The sequence below is a fragment of the Leucopleurus acutus genome (assembly GCF_964270905.1).
Source record: "Leucopleurus acutus genome assembly, chromosome: X".
NCBI classification, from domain to species: Eukaryota; Metazoa; Chordata; class Mammalia; order Artiodactyla; family Delphinidae; genus Leucopleurus; species Leucopleurus acutus.
The window spans coordinates 39,151,716-39,168,756 of NC_139148.1; the positions used below are offsets into that span (position 1 = coordinate 39,151,716).

General features: G+C 41.2%; 1 protein-coding gene across 3 annotated transcripts in view; it reads left to right on the top strand.

Annotated features, from left to right (window-relative positions):
• Positions 1-13,319: 13,319 nt before the first annotated feature.
• The window catches only part of KDM6A (lysine demethylase 6A), a 208,927-nt gene continuing 205,205 nt past the window's right edge, over positions 13,320-17,041 (top strand). For all 3 annotated transcript variants that reach the window (XM_082865264.1, XM_082865266.1, XM_082865265.1), the window contains exons 1-2: positions 13,320-13,826; positions 14,041-14,104. In XM_082865264.1, coding sequence (XP_082721390.1) covers positions 13,657-13,826; positions 14,041-14,104 — 234 coding nt within the window. In that variant the 5' untranslated portion in view covers positions 13,320-13,656. The remainder of the gene's footprint in view (positions 13,827-14,040; positions 14,105-17,041) is intronic.

Consider the following 17,041-nt stretch of genomic DNA (forward strand, 5'->3'; position numbering starts at 1 on the left):
GCCCTTTCTTGAACAGTGTATTATATACTGGCAGGATTCTAAGTGTATATATATGTTTTTATCATATTTTATTATTTAAAAAATTTTAATGTTTGAATAGATAATATACTTGTGATTCAGCATTCAAATGGTACATAAGGGTATATAGAGTGAAAAGTCTTCTCATCTCTGTCTTCTAGCCAACCAGTTCTCCTCCCCAAAGGCAGTAAATATTATGAGTTTTTCCTGTATCCTTCTAAGATATTACATTATGAAGTTACAGGGAATTATGTATGTATTTTTTGTCATTTTTCAACAAACGGTAGCATACTTTACACACTGTTCTCTGTCTTGTTTCTGTTTAGTAATACATGTTACAGATCGTGCTAAGTCAGTAAAAGAGAACATTCTCATTCTCTTTTACAACTGCACAGTATTCCATTGTATGGAAGTATCATAATTCATGTAATCTGTCCCTTATTGATGGACATTTGGCTGTTACCAGAATTTTGCTATTACAAATAATATTGCAATAAATAAACTGCTGTAGTTAAGTTTATGTACATAAATTATTTTATTCATGTTCAAATATATCCACAGAGCATTATTAGAAATGGAATTAGTGGGTCTGTGTTCATGAAAACCTTGTTTTCCACCCGTGTGTCTCCTTGACTGCTCACACAACTACCACATACATTCACACAGAACACTTCACTTCTGACACTTCTGGTCACCAAATACGTGGAGTTTTTTTTAGCCCATCAAGCAATTCTCTGTGACGCCAGCTGGTAGCCTATAATTTAACTCAATTCTGACACTGTCTACCTGGAGAGCACATCAGATCTGAGAGGTTAAGGGCTCAGTCTCTGAAGACTGCCCTCTGCCCAACTTCAGATGCCAGGTACAACTAGTAGGTCCCCAGGTTACCCACAGCCACAACCCCCTCCTCAGGCTCCATTAATTTGCTTGAACGTCTCACAGAACTTAGGGAAATGCTTACTTTAGGTTTACCAGTTTATTAAAGGACATGATAAAGGATGCAGATCAACAGCCAGATGAAGAGATACCTAGGGTGAGGTCTGGGAAGGTCCCAAGCTCCCTCCCAGGAGCTTCTGTCTCTGCGGAGTTGGGGTGCATCACCTTCCTGGTATGTGGATGTGTTCACCCACTTGGAAGCTCCTGGAACCCCATGCTTTGGGGATTTTATGGAGGCTTCCTCACGTAGGCAGGATGGAGCATTAACTCCATTTCCAGCCCCCATCTCCTCTCTGGAGGGTGGGGTGGAGGCTGAAAATCCTTAGCTTCTAATCATGGCTTGGTCTTTGTAGTGACCAGCTCCATCCAGGAGCCATCCAGGCCCAGCTCGAGTCACCTCGTTAGAATAAAAGATGCTCCTAGTGCTCTTATCACGTAGGAAATGACAAGATTTTTTAGGAATGAGGAAGGAGGGGGCAGAGACCAATATATATTTTTTCTATTATCTCACAGATTCTAATTTCACAATTTGAAAATTTGATAAACATTGCCAGATTAATTCCTATGGATGTTATTAACACCTACCAGCAATGTATCGAAATGCCTGCTTCCTCACAGAATCAGCAGCATGGGGTATTATCACACTTTTATATCTTTGGCCATTCTGACTAGTGAAAAATGGTATCTCGGTTTACTTTTAAATTTGCATGTCTCTTATTACAACTCAGTTCTTTTAAGAGCCATTTGTACTTTTCTTTCTATGAACTGGCTACTCATACCAATTTTTTATTACATTGTTAGTCTTTTTTTCTTACTGATTTGTAAGAACTGTATTAGAGAAATAAGGGCTTGTTTGTAATAAGAATTTCAAATATTATCTCCAATTTTTCAGTTGTCTTTTGACTTTGCTTATAATGGATTTGCCAGGCAGAGATAATTTTTATTTAGTCAAATTTATTTATTTATGCTATTATTTTTATGACTCTTGGGTTCTGCGTCACTCCCAGAAAGGCTTTCCATACTTTAAGATTATATTAAAAAGTCTATCATGGCTCTCCAAGTACTTTCATGTTTTCAATTTAAACATTTAAATATTTGATCCATGTGGATTATATTCTGGTACAAAGTGTGAGATATGGGTCCAACATTACTTTTTTTTTTAGATTGCTATCACCATTCTTATCTATTTATATAATTTATAATATAAGCAAATATATGTTATATTCATATATAGTTTGTATATAATCCATAGTATATTATATAAATTTTTAATAGTATTCATATTCCTTATATTCACATTTATATTTGGTCTGCTTTGATATGCCCAATAAAATAATAAAGAGGTATGTTAGTCTTATATTGCTATTGTCTGTATGTCAATTTCTCCCTATATTTCTGGGATGGTTTACTTTACATGTTAACTTGGCTAGGCTATGGTTCACATTTGTTTGGTTAAACCCTAGTCTAAATGTTGCTGTGAACGTGTCTGTGGATGGGATTAACATTCGCAGTCAGTTGACTTTAACTAAAGCAGATTATCTCCATTATGTGGGTGGGCGGCATCCAGTCAGTTGAAGGCCTTAAGAGCAAAGACTGAGGTTTCCCAAAGAAGAAGCAATTTTGTCACAAGACTGCAATATAGGAACTCTGCCTGAGTTTTCAGGCTGCTAGCTTGCCCTGCAGATCTTAGAGTCAAGGCCGCAACAGCAACTCTTCTCTGAGTTTCTAGCCTGTTGGCCCTCCCCTACAAATCTATAGACCTTGGACTTGCCAGTCTCCACAATGACATGAGCCAATTCCTTCAAATAAATCTCTATTAGCTTTGTTTGTATGGAGAACCCTGACTAACACAATTTCTAATAGCTTTCTTTTATATATTTTGATAATATGATAGTCTGGCATTGAACGTCAAGACAAGGAGAATTCTATTTGTACTCTTTTACTAATATAAAACTAACTCTCTTTGCCTGATTAATGCTTTTTGTCTTGATTCAATAATATTGCCAAATCCTCCCCCTCCCATTATTTTTTTTTTTTTGGTCTGCATTTTTCTAATATACCTTTGCCTATTTTTTACTTTGTAACATACTATTGTCATTTTTTAAATAGTATGTCTCCTGTAACTAGATTATACTTAAATTTCTTCTAGTCAACCAAGTCTTTTAACAGGGGATTTAAATTTTGAAATTCTAAAATCTTTGGTTTTAGGCCATTTTGTTCTGTGACTTATTTATTAACATTTCTCTGCCATTTTCTTTATTTTCAGTTTTGATTTTATCTTCTCCATTGTTTTAGAAAGTATTTTATTCTATGAGTTGAAAGCAGTTACCTGGAGGAAGGGGAAACTTGTGCTTTTTACTACACCTTTCTATTTGCTGAATTGATACAGTAAATATATTAGGTGGCATGGACCTTTAAGTTTTTCAAAAGCTTTTTTAAACTTATTTTTATCTAATTGCTGGGTCCAGAGTGAAACAGCATATATTTTTTATAGTGAATTTTAAACAATTTTTATTTGGCTACGTCAGGTCTTAGTTGCGGCACGTGGGCTCTTCCCGGCATGTGGGATCTTTCGTTGTGGTCAGCAGGCTCTAATTGTGGCTCACGAGCTGCAGGGTGCGTAGGCTCAGTAGTTGCGGCACGTGGGCTTAGTTGCTCCGCAGCATGTGGGATCTTAGTTCCCCGACCAGGGATCGAACCCGCCTGTCCTGCACTGGAAGGCAGATTCTTAACCACTGGGCCACCAGGGAAGTCCTGAAACAGCATAGTTTGAATCATGCTTTTGAGATACAGAACTTAGCACATTTTATCTTTACCTCCTTCCACATTCTAACCCATGAAAATGTTAACACAGGTTTTAAGATTCACGTGCTTTTTTTCCTATTTAAAAAAATTCAGAACTCTATTTGAGAAAAAATATTTAGATATAGTATTATAATTAAGTATGATGTAATTATTTAGATGCATTTCTGTTTTGGCTTGACAAGGCTCCCCTCTGTGACTTCCCCATTCCTGAGCTTTTTATTTTAACTTCATCTCTTGGTTGGTTGAAAAATATTGTAAACAAATTTTTTCAAGAAGGTGATATATTTTATGAACCCTTAAACAGCAGAGTGTTTTTCTGACATCTTTACACCTGAAAAACAATGCAGATGAATACTACTCTAGATATGAGAAATCAGACAGACTGATGTTTGTTTCTATCTGGGCAACCTGATCTCATTTTTTTTGCCTGAACAATTATAGACACTTTAATATTGTAGCTTAAAACTTTTGCCATGATGTGTCCAATTGTGAGTCCCCTTTTATTGACTTTGCCTAGAACATAGTAGGACATAGTAGCTACATACATAGTAGCTACATACATAGTAGCTACATACATAGTAGCTACATACATAGTAGAACATAGTAGCTTTTTCAGTCAACATACATTGTTCTTCAACAGAGGAAATTTCTGCTTTATTTTATTTTTATTATGTCTCTTCCATTTGCCTTTGTTCCTCTTTTAAGAATTCAAATTATCCACATGTTGGTTCTCCATTTTATCCATTCTTCCTCCACAGCTATCTTCTCTCTTATTGATTCCATCGCTGTCTTTTTACACTCCATTCAATATCTTGGCATTAGCTTTGTTCTTGACACCAATTTCAATTTTCTGCCAGATGAATTTTCCTCTTTACTGTCTCCATGGTGTTTGATTTTGTTCCTGCTTTTTTAGAGTACTTGTTCATTTTCCTAACCCTATGTGTCTCTCTTTTCATTTCATCCTGTTGGATTTTCATATCAGTCCCACCCCTTCATTCTTTCTGTTTCTTTTTTGCAGAAGCTTTAATGATGTTAACAGGTTTCTAAAATTTTCTCCTGGATTATCCTGGTGAAGAAGAGTTCTCATTTCATTCATTTTTTTCTAGATGCTGTGCTCTTCCTCTAGCCTTGGTTGACTATTCTCCTTACCCTCAAATAAGACAAGGTTTTCTGTGGGCTCAATATCTGTCTACAAGTGATTGAGCTGCTTAGCCTGGGACCCACCTATGGAAGTAGTGACAGAATCTCCATCTCAAGTCTGTAGCTGGAGGGCTACACACAGTCTGACTTTACCTTTTGTATCTCTTCTTTACTAATGTGGTACATAGCACAATACAGTTCCCAGTAAGGTCTTCTCTCGGGGACCTTTAAGAAGCTGGGCTTTCCTTAAAGTTTTGAGCAGGACTGGCTACATAATCTGTGGGAAATTTACACGCAAAATGAGACTGTGGGGCCCCTTGTTCAAAAATTAAGAATTTCAAGACAGTGACAACAGAGCATTAAACAAACATGAGGCCCTTCTTATCATCATGGGGTCCTGTGCAACTGTACAGGTTGCACACCCATGAAGCCGGCCATGGTTATGGGGATTGCACCTTATTAAATGTAAGTCTACTCCCTTTTCCTCCCAATCCCTCTCCTATTTCCTGCCCACTTGTTTTGTCTATCTGCCTAGATAAACAGGGAATAGAGGGGTCTAGAGGATTTGGAGTGGAGGCGGGGGTGGGGATCAGTTTTCTGCTGAGCATCCTTGAAAAGTAGAGAAATTGACATCTCATGTTGGTTTAGACACTGACTGAGTTGGGAGGCAGATAGTGGGTCATCAGGGGATAGGGTGTGGGCCTTAAATAAGTGGCTTACTACCTTTTTCAGTCAGTGTGTTGAGGAAATGAAGCCAAGGTAATTCATGACTGGGATTTTCTTAATCCAGCCATTTAGGGCCATTTGCCTCATAATTAACATCAGTTTCACCCAGATCCAAGCCTTAGGTTACCTGTCAGTTTTAGTCTTTGATATTGTGAAATCTTGTCTGTTTTTTCTAGATTTGAGAGAATGTTTTGGAGAAGTTAGGCTGGGATATATTTGGGGGCAAAAGGCAATATATCATTTTGAACTGGATGTCCCCACGGAACCAGGTAGCTAGGCCAGGGGTTGGCAAACTTTTTCTATATGGGACCAGATAGTAAATATTTCAGATCTTGCAGGTCAAGAGGCAAAATTAGAGATGTTAGGTACCTATATAACAAGAGAGGAAACAAATTTCCACAAATATTTTACTGATGTTTGAAATGTAATAGTAATACTTGAGTGTAGTTTTTTTTTTGGCCTCATCAGGCAGCTTGCGGGATCTTAGTTCCCTGACCAGGGATCAAACCCGGGCCCCCGGCAGAGGAAGTGTACAGTCCTAACCACTGCACTGCCAGGGAATTCCCTTGAGTGCAGTTTTTGCTAATACAGGTCTACTAATAAGAATAGGATTCTTTGTTTTTTGAATACATTTTGCTTAATTAGGGTTCAAAATTAGTATTCCTTATCATCAGATTAGTTTGCAAATGTTCATCTGTTAATGCTGATCTGTAATGGGATTTTATGTATTTCACTTTTGAAAATGTCTTTCCATATAGATAGGCACTGCTAAACACTGACATCAATCCATGTGCATATGATTTTAATTGAGCATATTCATTGCATGGAAGGCATTTATAGAATTCTATTAGATTCTTCTCTTGATATTTGCATTTTAGTATGTCATTACGTTGCAGATTAATCACTTTCAATTGATGGTTAGGTAGAAACTCAATTGCACAGTTAAATGAATTTTGAAATATAGAAATTTCCTTTTCACTTGCATTGATGTCTCAAAACTGCTGCTTGGAATGTAGTTTGAGCTTGGAAAATATATCTGCTGCAGATTTCTATAGGAATGGATAATATGCTTCTTATTTTAACTTTTGATAGCATGGAAGTGTATAAAGTGGCTTGACATTACTTGTAGTTCAAGCAATGTTACTCATCATCAAAATGATTTTACTGAAGTATGTTTCATGTCATAAGTGTTGTTTTACCATGTAATTGGTGAAATTCATTAAGACATATTATCAAGTCTCCCACAAAACCTAATTTCCAAAGCCATTCATAGTTTGATTATAGTGGTTGAAGGCTGTTCTTCTCATTCAATAATTCTCAGTTTTGCTCTGGAGCTGAAAAGAATCACAATCAAACAATAAGAACTGCAGTGTGACAGAACAAGTCAGGATATTCAGCTTCTACTTCTGATAAAAATTCACGGAACTGATGATGGTTCAAGACATGAGAATGAATGAAGTTACCATTGCCACTACTGGTTCAGTAACACACGATAAGTTCAAATATTACCACAAAGTCATCACTGACGAATAATACAATAAATAGCCATAGGGTTTAAACACCTTACATTTTCATAAGCTTTGTTGTTTGTTCAAATAAGCATTTTCTGTTTTACACATATTTTACTACCACTGCTTGTAACACATCTTAGCAGGTTCCTCTTCATGTTGTATGGAATCAGTACTTTTTCAGCTTCTTTGAAAATATTTCCCCCTGTAGTTGTTCCATGCAGACTATTCACAGAAGCTAGTTCTTCAGTCATTTCAAACAAGGCCTTTACTCCTCAAATGAACAACTCAGTATTACCTGTTAACTCATAAAGGGCCAAGGAAAACCACTCAGTTAATTGTTTTGGTTTTTAATTGACTACTGATGCTGCTCCCAATGTCCTCGACTCTTCAAGCAACTGTTCTAACTGAAAGTCTAATAGTCTTAAATTTATCTTCTCTGGACACATTACTTTGGCTGTTGCAATCAAACACAATTTAATTAAACAGCTTTTCTTATTTGGCTAAGAAATGAGCCACTCAGAAAATTACTTTGGTTGCAGCCTCATATTCATTTTTTATTTTTGTGAAGAAATTCTGCTGTGACGAAATACTCTGTTTTAAATTCTCTAATTGTTCTCACTGTTGCTTTCTTGTCAGTTGGGAATATTGTGATGAGTATAGTCTGATAATGTTGACATATATTGTATTCTTTTAGTAAAACTGTACTTATTGCATAATAAATGCTTGGCTATCAAATTTGATAACAAAATAGTCCACACTCTACTGTGCATTAAAAGCATGACATATGAAGTCCTTTTTCTCTTTTTTCTGGTTTTGACATGATAGGTATGTACTGGTAATAAAAAAAAAGTCATGGTGTTATATGTGTGGCACTTGAAACACTGCCAAGTTATTGCAGCATCACTGTGATTTGTAGGGTACTAAGCAGCAGTGTGAAGAGCTGAGAGCACCACATACGTTCTCTATTGCAACTATTCAACTCTGTGTTGTTTTGTGAAAGTAGCCATAGATGATACATAAATGAATGAGCATGACTGTGTACCAGTAAAACTTTATTTATGCATACCCAAATTTGAATTTCATTTAATTTTAATGTGTGATGAAATGGCTGTACAAATATAGGTGGTATGCTGGATTTGGCCTGTAGGTTAGGATTTTCTGATCCCTGGTCTAGCAAAGGGGCTAGACCAGCCAGCTAGTCAATATTCTTTGAGCTTGGTGCCAGATGCTGAGCCCAGGTAAAAGGAAATCTGTTTAAAGTAGCAGCACTAACACCACTAGCAACCCTACTATTTCTGTGCCTAAAATCACAATAACCATTGGTATGATTCTTTAGTAAGCCTTACTGGACTCTTCATGGTTCTGCCTACTTTTCCAACTTCAAGTCCCAATTCTTTCCTTACCCTTTTGGTCACAGCCATGCTCACCTGCTTGAATTTACCAGAACTCTCATACTCTTAGGCATCTGTGCTTTTGCAGATCTGTTGCTGCCTCTGCTGGGAAGACACCCACCCCTGTATCCACCCTCTAGCTCCCAACAATCCATCTTTTATTCTCTAGGAGCTTTATCTGGTACCTCTAGGTTGATAAAGTTGCCTCTTCTATGAGTATCCACAGAAATTTGGGTAAAGCTTATAGCACTCATCACTCTATTTTATAGTATAAAATTTATTTATACAACTCTCCAAGTAAGAGTTCAGGACAGGGACTGTGTCAACTTGGAAAGTTTTCAGCCATTATTTCTTTGCATACCATTTGGGCTCTGACCTATTTCTCCTCTCCTTCTGGGACTCTGATGACATAGATGTGAGATCTTTTGTTATCTTCCCATAGATTTCTGAGGCTCTGGGTTTTTTTGTTTCTTTTTTTGGTGGTGTTGTTCTTTGTTTTTTCCAGTCTATTTTCTCTCTGTTGTTCAGATTGAGTAATTTCTATTGCTCTGTCTTGAAGATCTCTCTTTCCTTTATCCCCTCCATTCTGATGATGAGCCCATACATTGAGTTTTACATTGTGGTTATTATATTTTTCAGTTCTAAAATGTCCATTTGTTTCTTCTTTGTATATTCTATTTCTTTGCTGAAACTTCCCATTTCTCTGCTAAGACTTTCTGGTTTTTCATTTGCTTGGAATGGATTCATAATTGCCATTGAAACATTTTTATGACTGCTTTAAAATCCTTGGCAGATAACGTGAACATCTGATTCACCTTAGTGTTCACATCTGTTGATTGTCTTGTCTAATTAATGTTGGGGTTATCCTGGTTCTTGGTATGAGTGATTTTTCATTGAAACCTGGACATTGTGGGTATTATACATCTAAATATTGTGTTTTAGCAGGTCTCTTCTGACATCACTCTGTTGGGGAAGGGAAAGCACTGTGTTGTTACTGCCAGGTAGGAGTGGAAGTCCAAGTTCCCCAGTCAACCTTGATTGACGCTGGTGGAGGGGGAGGGTCTCCTTGTTACCACTGGGTGTGAATGAAAGTTTTGGCTCCCCACTAGGCCTCCCTTGATACCACCATGTCTGGAGGTGTAGGAGTGCCTCATTACTGTTCCCCACATTGCTTCCACTGACACCACGGAGTGGTGGCTTTGTTACCACTGGGCACTGTAAAAGTTCTGACCCTCCAGGAGGCCTCCTCTGACACCACCTCAGCAAGGAAGGAGTGATGCCTCATTACTGCTGGGTGGGAGTGGAAGCCCAGGCTCCCCAGTGTGGTGGTGGTGGGTAGGATTTGGGATGCCTCACTACAGCTTGGTAAGGGTAGTCTAGGCTCCTGATGGGTGTGGCTTCTTCCAGAAGTCCCAAAACTATTCTGACAACTGAAGTTTTTGAAACAGGTGAAAGTCTGTCTGTACTTGGCTCCTTATCTCCCCTCAACTCTAACCCTATATTTATGTTTGTCATCAATGTGTTTGGACATGAGTTGGATAATCTTTATGACACCGGTAGGTGCAGGAAGAGCTGAATTTATTTTTGATCCTGATTTAAAGGATAAGTATACTTCTATTTATAAGACTAGATAAATCATGACTCTGTTACGTGACTTTTTATTGTATGCATAGGTTATGTGGCACTAACGATATAAATGAACTACGTATTCCTAAATAGTTCAGATTAACTATTTAGTTGCTTAAAAGGAGTTAAATTTATTTTCCTATAATTGAGTGGGCTTCTCCTCTGATATTAATTGATGGTACTTACATAAGTATTAACAGTGTTGCTACAAATGATGCCCTAACTAGTCCATAATTGGACTCAGCGTAACACAAATTTTATATATTTTTAAAACATTGATTTATCTATGCATATATTAGTCAAATCAACTTGGTAAATTAAAATTATTCTCCCCAGCTCCTAGTGTATTAAGTTATAATTATGAAACAAGAAGCAGTACTAAGAGATATAAGGTTTAATTTTAGAATAAAGAAGGAGAGATGTAGCAATGTTGGGGTTATATGCACAAACAAAAAGTATATTAGGACTGCCTAGTGTGTTGGGCTTATAGGGAGGTTGGGGAGGGATAAGGAGGAAGTGATTGGTAAGCTGACGATCAACACATTTAGAACCCAGAATGTGGAAAGCTAGAAAGGATTTTAGAAATACGAACCTTCCTATTTTTTTTTTTTGAGGTCTTTCAATATTATGTGTCTGGCACTTTACCTACCTTGCGGCATTAAATCTTCAAAATAATGTTGTAAAGTGTTAAAAAGATTTATCTTCTCTTTTTCACAGATGAGGGAACTGAAGCTCAAATTAGACTAACTTGTTGAAGGTCACCCAGCTGTCAAGTGGCAGAGTTAGGATTCGAACCTAGATCTGCATGATTCCACAGTTCATGCTCCTTTGGCTCAACTGCTCTGCCTTCCATATGGGTTTTCAGGTTCACTTTTCATAGAAATAATTGTTATAAAATCATCTATCCCACTTCGCCATTTCTCTCTCCAGTGAAGGACCTAAACCTTAGAGGCTACATACCTATTGTACATACATTTATATGATATAAACTATGCAAGATCTAAAAAATTACACAGTGATATAAGGACTATGTTACTGTATAAAAATTATCTCATGCTTCATGATGGACTGTAATTGGACTAGACACAGAATTCTGGCTTAGAGGATAAGTAACTTTCCCAAGGACACACAGCCTGTGCAGAGTAATACTTTGCATCCAGGTCTGCCTGACTTCGACCCCACACATTGCATCCACTCCATGCAATTCTGCTGCTATTACCTAGTAATGATTATGTAGTGAGAAAGAAGGTTTTGAGGGGTTGGAGGTGGGCAGCCTTATAATTCTTGGAAACGGTCTGAGTCAAGAACCACCAGCTCCAGGAAGACTGCCAAATACTGGCAGAATTTCTATCTCTGCTTGTGCAAGTCTAAGTGTGTGTGTGTGTGTGTGTGTGTGTGTGTGTGGTGGTTTGTGGGGGGAGATAGTGGTGTCAAAATCTCCCGGGCTTTGAAGGTCATCTGTTGTGAGAAAGTTTACAATGCATGTGCTAATTTAGCTGCAGAAAATATTCAGCCCTGTATATTCACCCATTCAAGTAAAATGGAAGGAATGCCATAAAGAGTGGAAGAGGTGTTTCAGAGAAAGTAATTAAACCTGAAATATAATCCATATAAAACTATAGTTTGTTAGTCTAGTTACTAGTCTCAGGGGAACAATTTAAAACTGTGTGCAAAATCACACACAGTATGGGATTTCCATAGCTTCTCACTGAATACTGCTAGGATTACTGAGTCAGCACTGAATTGTCTTCCTTATAGTTTAACATCCAAGTTGAACATACCTTGTTTATTGGTTACATTATTGAAAATATAGAGTCCATGTCTATAAAGGAAACCTTGTCTTCGTATGTCCATTAATTTTTTTCCTATCCCTGAAGACTGGAGGTGTGCCCTGTAACAGATCTGTTATATGAGACATATCTTATTAAATTTGTCTTTTGGACAGAGTAATAGACCGAACGCATGTTTTCTTTTTCTCCCAATTATACTATGGATTGAAAGGCAGACTAGTGACTTTTATTTGCACCTGTGACGCGGTCAGAACAAGAAAGTGTTACTGTTGTGTAAGACATGTTGTGGGAGGTAGAAAAGGGTTTTCTGGGCTGCAAGCTTCGCTGACTATCTTAATTATGCCTTCTCTCAGGCCTGTCTACAAGCAGCCCGAACTCTTCCATGAAGGCCCCACTGAGATCAGAGCAGTAGAAACCAACATCCTGGAGATCTCGCTTAATTTTTCGTCATTGCTTTTTCTTACAACACTATAATGAACTACTGATAAAACACAGGTAGCATGAAACTTTGGACCCAAAGTGCCGCCAACAGACCTTTGGCGGTGGGGAGCTATGGTCAGCGAGCCAGACCCCGGTGGGTGACTTTTCATTCCCTTCCGCCGGGGGTCAGGGGACCTTTCCCCCTTCACTTGGGGGGCGAGCGAGGGGATCGGGGCCGAGAGCGCACGCCTGGCCTAGGGCGGCGCCTGAGCCGCGGAGCAGGGGGCCAGCAGCCACTGCCCGAGTGCGCTCCTCGCGGAGGCCATTACTTCCAGCGGTGCCAAAAGTGGGCGCCTTCTTCGGAGGGCGGAGGTCAGGGGCCGTGCGCCGCCTCCCGGCGACGCGACCCTTATCAGGCCCTCCGGGGCCCGGGACCCCCGAAGCGCACGATGCCGGAGCCGCGGTCTGGGCCCACCACCTAGCTCCCGGGCAGGCAAAGGCCGTCCATGGTGTCCTCGCTCACTGCTCGCGCCCGCCGCGGGCGGTGCCGGACCTCGCCCTTCCCCACCGCTCCCCTCCCCCTCCCGAGCCCGCCGCGGCTCCCGAGGTGACACGGCCCGGACCTTCCATTCTCTGCCCCAGTGTATTTAACTGGCACAACCTAATCAGCTGCTCCCTCTCGAGGACAAACCCTTCCCTCGGACGGACGGGCCCAGCAGCCAACCACCGGCCAGAATTGGCGTGCGTCCCGCTCCCTGTCGGTGGGGGCCTCGGTGGGCGGGGCTCGGGCAGCTAGCAAGTTGAGTGGAGCCACGGCTGACGTGAGTCAACAAAGGTCACGTGAAGCGAGCGGGCCACGCTGATTGGCGGCGCCGGCCGGGTGGGGAGGGGGGGGTCACGGCGGCGGCGTGGGGTTCGCTGTGTGACACAATTACAACAACTTTGTGCTGGTGCCGGGGAAGTTTGTGTCTCCAACGAATCCCCCCCGCGTCCCTCAACCCCGCACGCTCCGGCCGTTCCCGCCATCTCCGCCCGTGGCTGCCCCTCGCCCGCTCCCGCGATGTGACCCTACAAGCCGAGCCGCCGCCGCTGCCGACTCGGGGGCTCTGCAGCCCCTGCCGCCGCCGCCTTCACTGCCGCCGCGTTGGGATTTTTCGTCGCTGCCGCCTGCGGCGGAGGAGGAGGCGGCGATAAAGTTGGTGTGCCGGTCCCGCGCGGAGACTGGGGGCGTCGTTGTGGGCCCCGGCCCGGGGGGAGGTGTCGGCGTCGGAGTTGTGAATTCGCTGCGTTTCCATGAAATCCTGCGGAGTGTCGCTCGCTACCGCCGCCGCCGCTGCCGCCGCCGCCGCCGCTTTCGGTGATGAGGAAAAGAAAATGGCGGCGGGAAAAGCGAGCGGCGAGAGCGAGGAGGCGTCCCCGAGCCTGACAGCCGAGGAAAGGGAGGCGCTCGGCGGACTGGACAGGTACGGGCTGCCGTCACCCGCCCGGTCGGCTCCGGACGGGTTGGCGCCGCTCTCCTGGGAGGCCGGAGCGCGGCTCGCCTCTGGCGGCGGCGGGGCGAGCACCTTGGCTTGGCGCTCTCTGTGCTGTAGCCGCCGCTGGGGCCTCGGGCTCGGGCAGGGATGGGTCGGTGGTGCTGTCGGACCTTTAACGAGCCGCGTGTGTCTCTCTCCACAGCCGCCTCTTCGGTTTCGTGAGGTTTCATGAAGATGGCGCCAGGACGAAGGCCCTGCTGGGCAAGGTAAGGCAGCTGCGGGCCGGAGCGCGGACACGGTCTCCCCGGCCGGCGCCCCGCTCGCCCCGAACCCCGCGGCCCCGCGGCCCGGCCGGCGCTCATTGTGGCCGCGAAGGAGGGCCGAGGGGCTTCCGGAAAACTATTTCCTGCTTCTGCTCCCCCCCTCCCCCCGCCCCCCACACACACCCCCGGATCCCTCACTCGCTCCCTTGCGAAATCGCCCTCTCCTCTCGTAGCTGGAGGAACAGAGACGGCAGCGCTTTGGGGCCGAGCTCAACTGGGTCGACAAAACTGCCTGTTATTTTACGGCTTTGGGAGGGGCGACCGATGATCGCTCCGAGGTGCCTGTTTAGGGTCAAGGGCTTGTAAATGTGTGCAGATTTCCCCGCATTTCCGACTTACTTGCCTCCCTTGGTTTTTATTCTTTTCCTCCAGGAAGGCTGTTCGGGAAGTCTACTGTTAACCCAACGTTTGGGGCTTTCTTGTGTCCCCGCTCCCAGAAGGGGGAAGTTGCAGTAGTTTAGGGCGGTGAAGAGTTTGCATGGGTCTGTTGTCATGCATCTCGAGGGGTATGGTGTTTTACCTGAAGTTAGGTGACTTGTTTACTTTTTGGGTCTTTCGGCCATAGAAATCCTGCAGTTACTTGTGAATGTGTTTTCTTCTTGGAGCCTCGTTTCCTGCGTGTCTGGCAGGGGAGGCCAGGGGGGAATTCGGGGTGCAGTTTCTGTTTATTTGTGTGGAAAGTTGTTGGCACTGTCATTTAGTTAAGTAATGGCTGCTCCTGTCGGCCCAAGATGGCGGGACAGGGTGGGAGGAGAAAGTGAAGGGGGGGGTTTGGGGGAGGGAGGAGAGGTAAACATGGAAATAAATAGTAGCGATGAATAGGCCTCTCCTTCGGAGTGTGTATCTCGGTGGTGTTTAATAAAAATTATCCAAGATTATTTGCGTCTAGAATTCTTGTACCTTTCTCAAGCTTGGAAGCAGCATTCATAAGCCTGGTAAATGCTTATCAACCTGTAGCACATTTAGTTACCCACCCGTAAGCTATTGAACAAAGGCACTGGAGTCTCGATCTGTCTGCATCAGTTTGTGTCTCTTGACCAAAATCTGATCGAAATGATATTTGTATGCTTGCTTCTTAATTGGGACCATGAAACTTGGAGTGTGCTGGGATAGGTGTTGCATCCATTAAGACATTTGCTTTTCTAGCTGAAATCAGTGGCTTTGCATTTGACACTTAGCTTTATTGTTGCAATTGAGAAGGAAGTTTGAAATGACTAAAGCCTTGCATTTTATTCTTAAGTTGATTAAAAAAAAAATTTAGTTGTCCCTAATTTTTGTCTGTAGTTTGGTTTAGGAGAGTCACTAATAACCTTTTATCTGTAATTACACTTAGGTTTTTGTTTCAAAATAAGTGTAAGGGGTTTTGAATACAAATAATGACCAGAAAGCTAAACTGAAATAATCCTTTTCAGTAAGCCCAGTCCCTTTGACCCATAGAGAAAAGTTGAATTAAACTTTGACTATGTATTAATTGGCTTCATTAAAATTATTGCTGGAAAAATGAATAGCGACTAGCTCTGAAATGATTTAAACATAAATGACCTAAGCCTTGAAATTTGTTTCAACCTGAGTATTTAAAATATTTTATTTAAAAATACTTCACTACTGTCAGAGTTGTCATTCCAAAAGATTAAGCAAAATATTTAAATTTAAGGAGCATTATTTTATTTTGGAGTGATTATTGCCGATCTAATAGGAGGTTGGTAAAACTGTTTGCAAAGATAATACATTTGGAAAAGTTTGGCCAAGGCTACGGCTTTTGGTTATGGTAATGAAGAAATAAATGGAATCTGATGTTCTACGTGGATAATGTGTAAAATGCTAGTTGATTTCATGTCTCAGAATGCTTGTATTTAGATGGATTCACAGTGGATTGTGCTTAACATTGTATTTCAGATTGTAATATTGAACCCTGCAGTTATTATGCACTACTGAGTTTAAATTGTAAAAGAACTGAACATTTTCAGGTATTTCTTTGTGCAAGTGCAATACTTTCTTGATGTTTGAATAAGCAACATCTTATAAATGAGAAACTTGCGAAGCTTCATTATGTTTTGTGGAAGAATGAAGGCTTCATAAAATACTGGGTAATTTGATTACTAAATGTTTTGTGGAACTAAAGAAAAAAGGTTCTTCATTACTTCAGACCCCATGCTTGTGAGGTCCTACCTATTTAGGTCAAGGCTTCTTAGCCTTAACATTAAAATAAAACATTCTGGAGAATGTGCTTGCAACCGCATGCAATTCATGGTTGCGTCCTTGTGAGCTCGAACATACCAGTGAAATGTGTAATGTAAAGCTTGATATTATATAACCTCGCACCATGTGTTTGAATTGGATTCTGAATAGAATGAAGGAGCTGGAGTCCTGCTATAGGAAGTATTGAATTATTTAGTGTCATCCATCTTTTGCACAGCCCTGGTAAACAGTATGTTTTTTGTGGAATGTTGAGCTGTGTTAGTTTCAGAATTCTTATTGTCTGAAAGTCTTAAAAATAAGAGTTGGCTTTTCTTTGTTGGGGTAGGTTCCGGCTACTTACCTAAGAGCAGATACTGGAATTAAATAACTCCCAGGATTCTCTTTTTAGCGATGATTTTTCTCATTACCACCCCCTCACCCCAACCCCCCCAACAAATTTAGTCTGCACCTTGTATAACTTTTTTTTTTGACAGAAATTTAGCTATTACTACTTGCTTTCAAAAATTCTTATTCCTATATATTATTGGATCTTCTTTCAAGTTTTTAAAGTTAAATTAGTAGGTTTTAAAAAAGGTTAACTCTTGACTTAAAAGATTTGGAAAGTTTAAAACATTTAATAATAACTGTCTCTTACTTGCCTCTAAACTCATATGTACCTTTTCTAGGTGAGAATACTTTGTC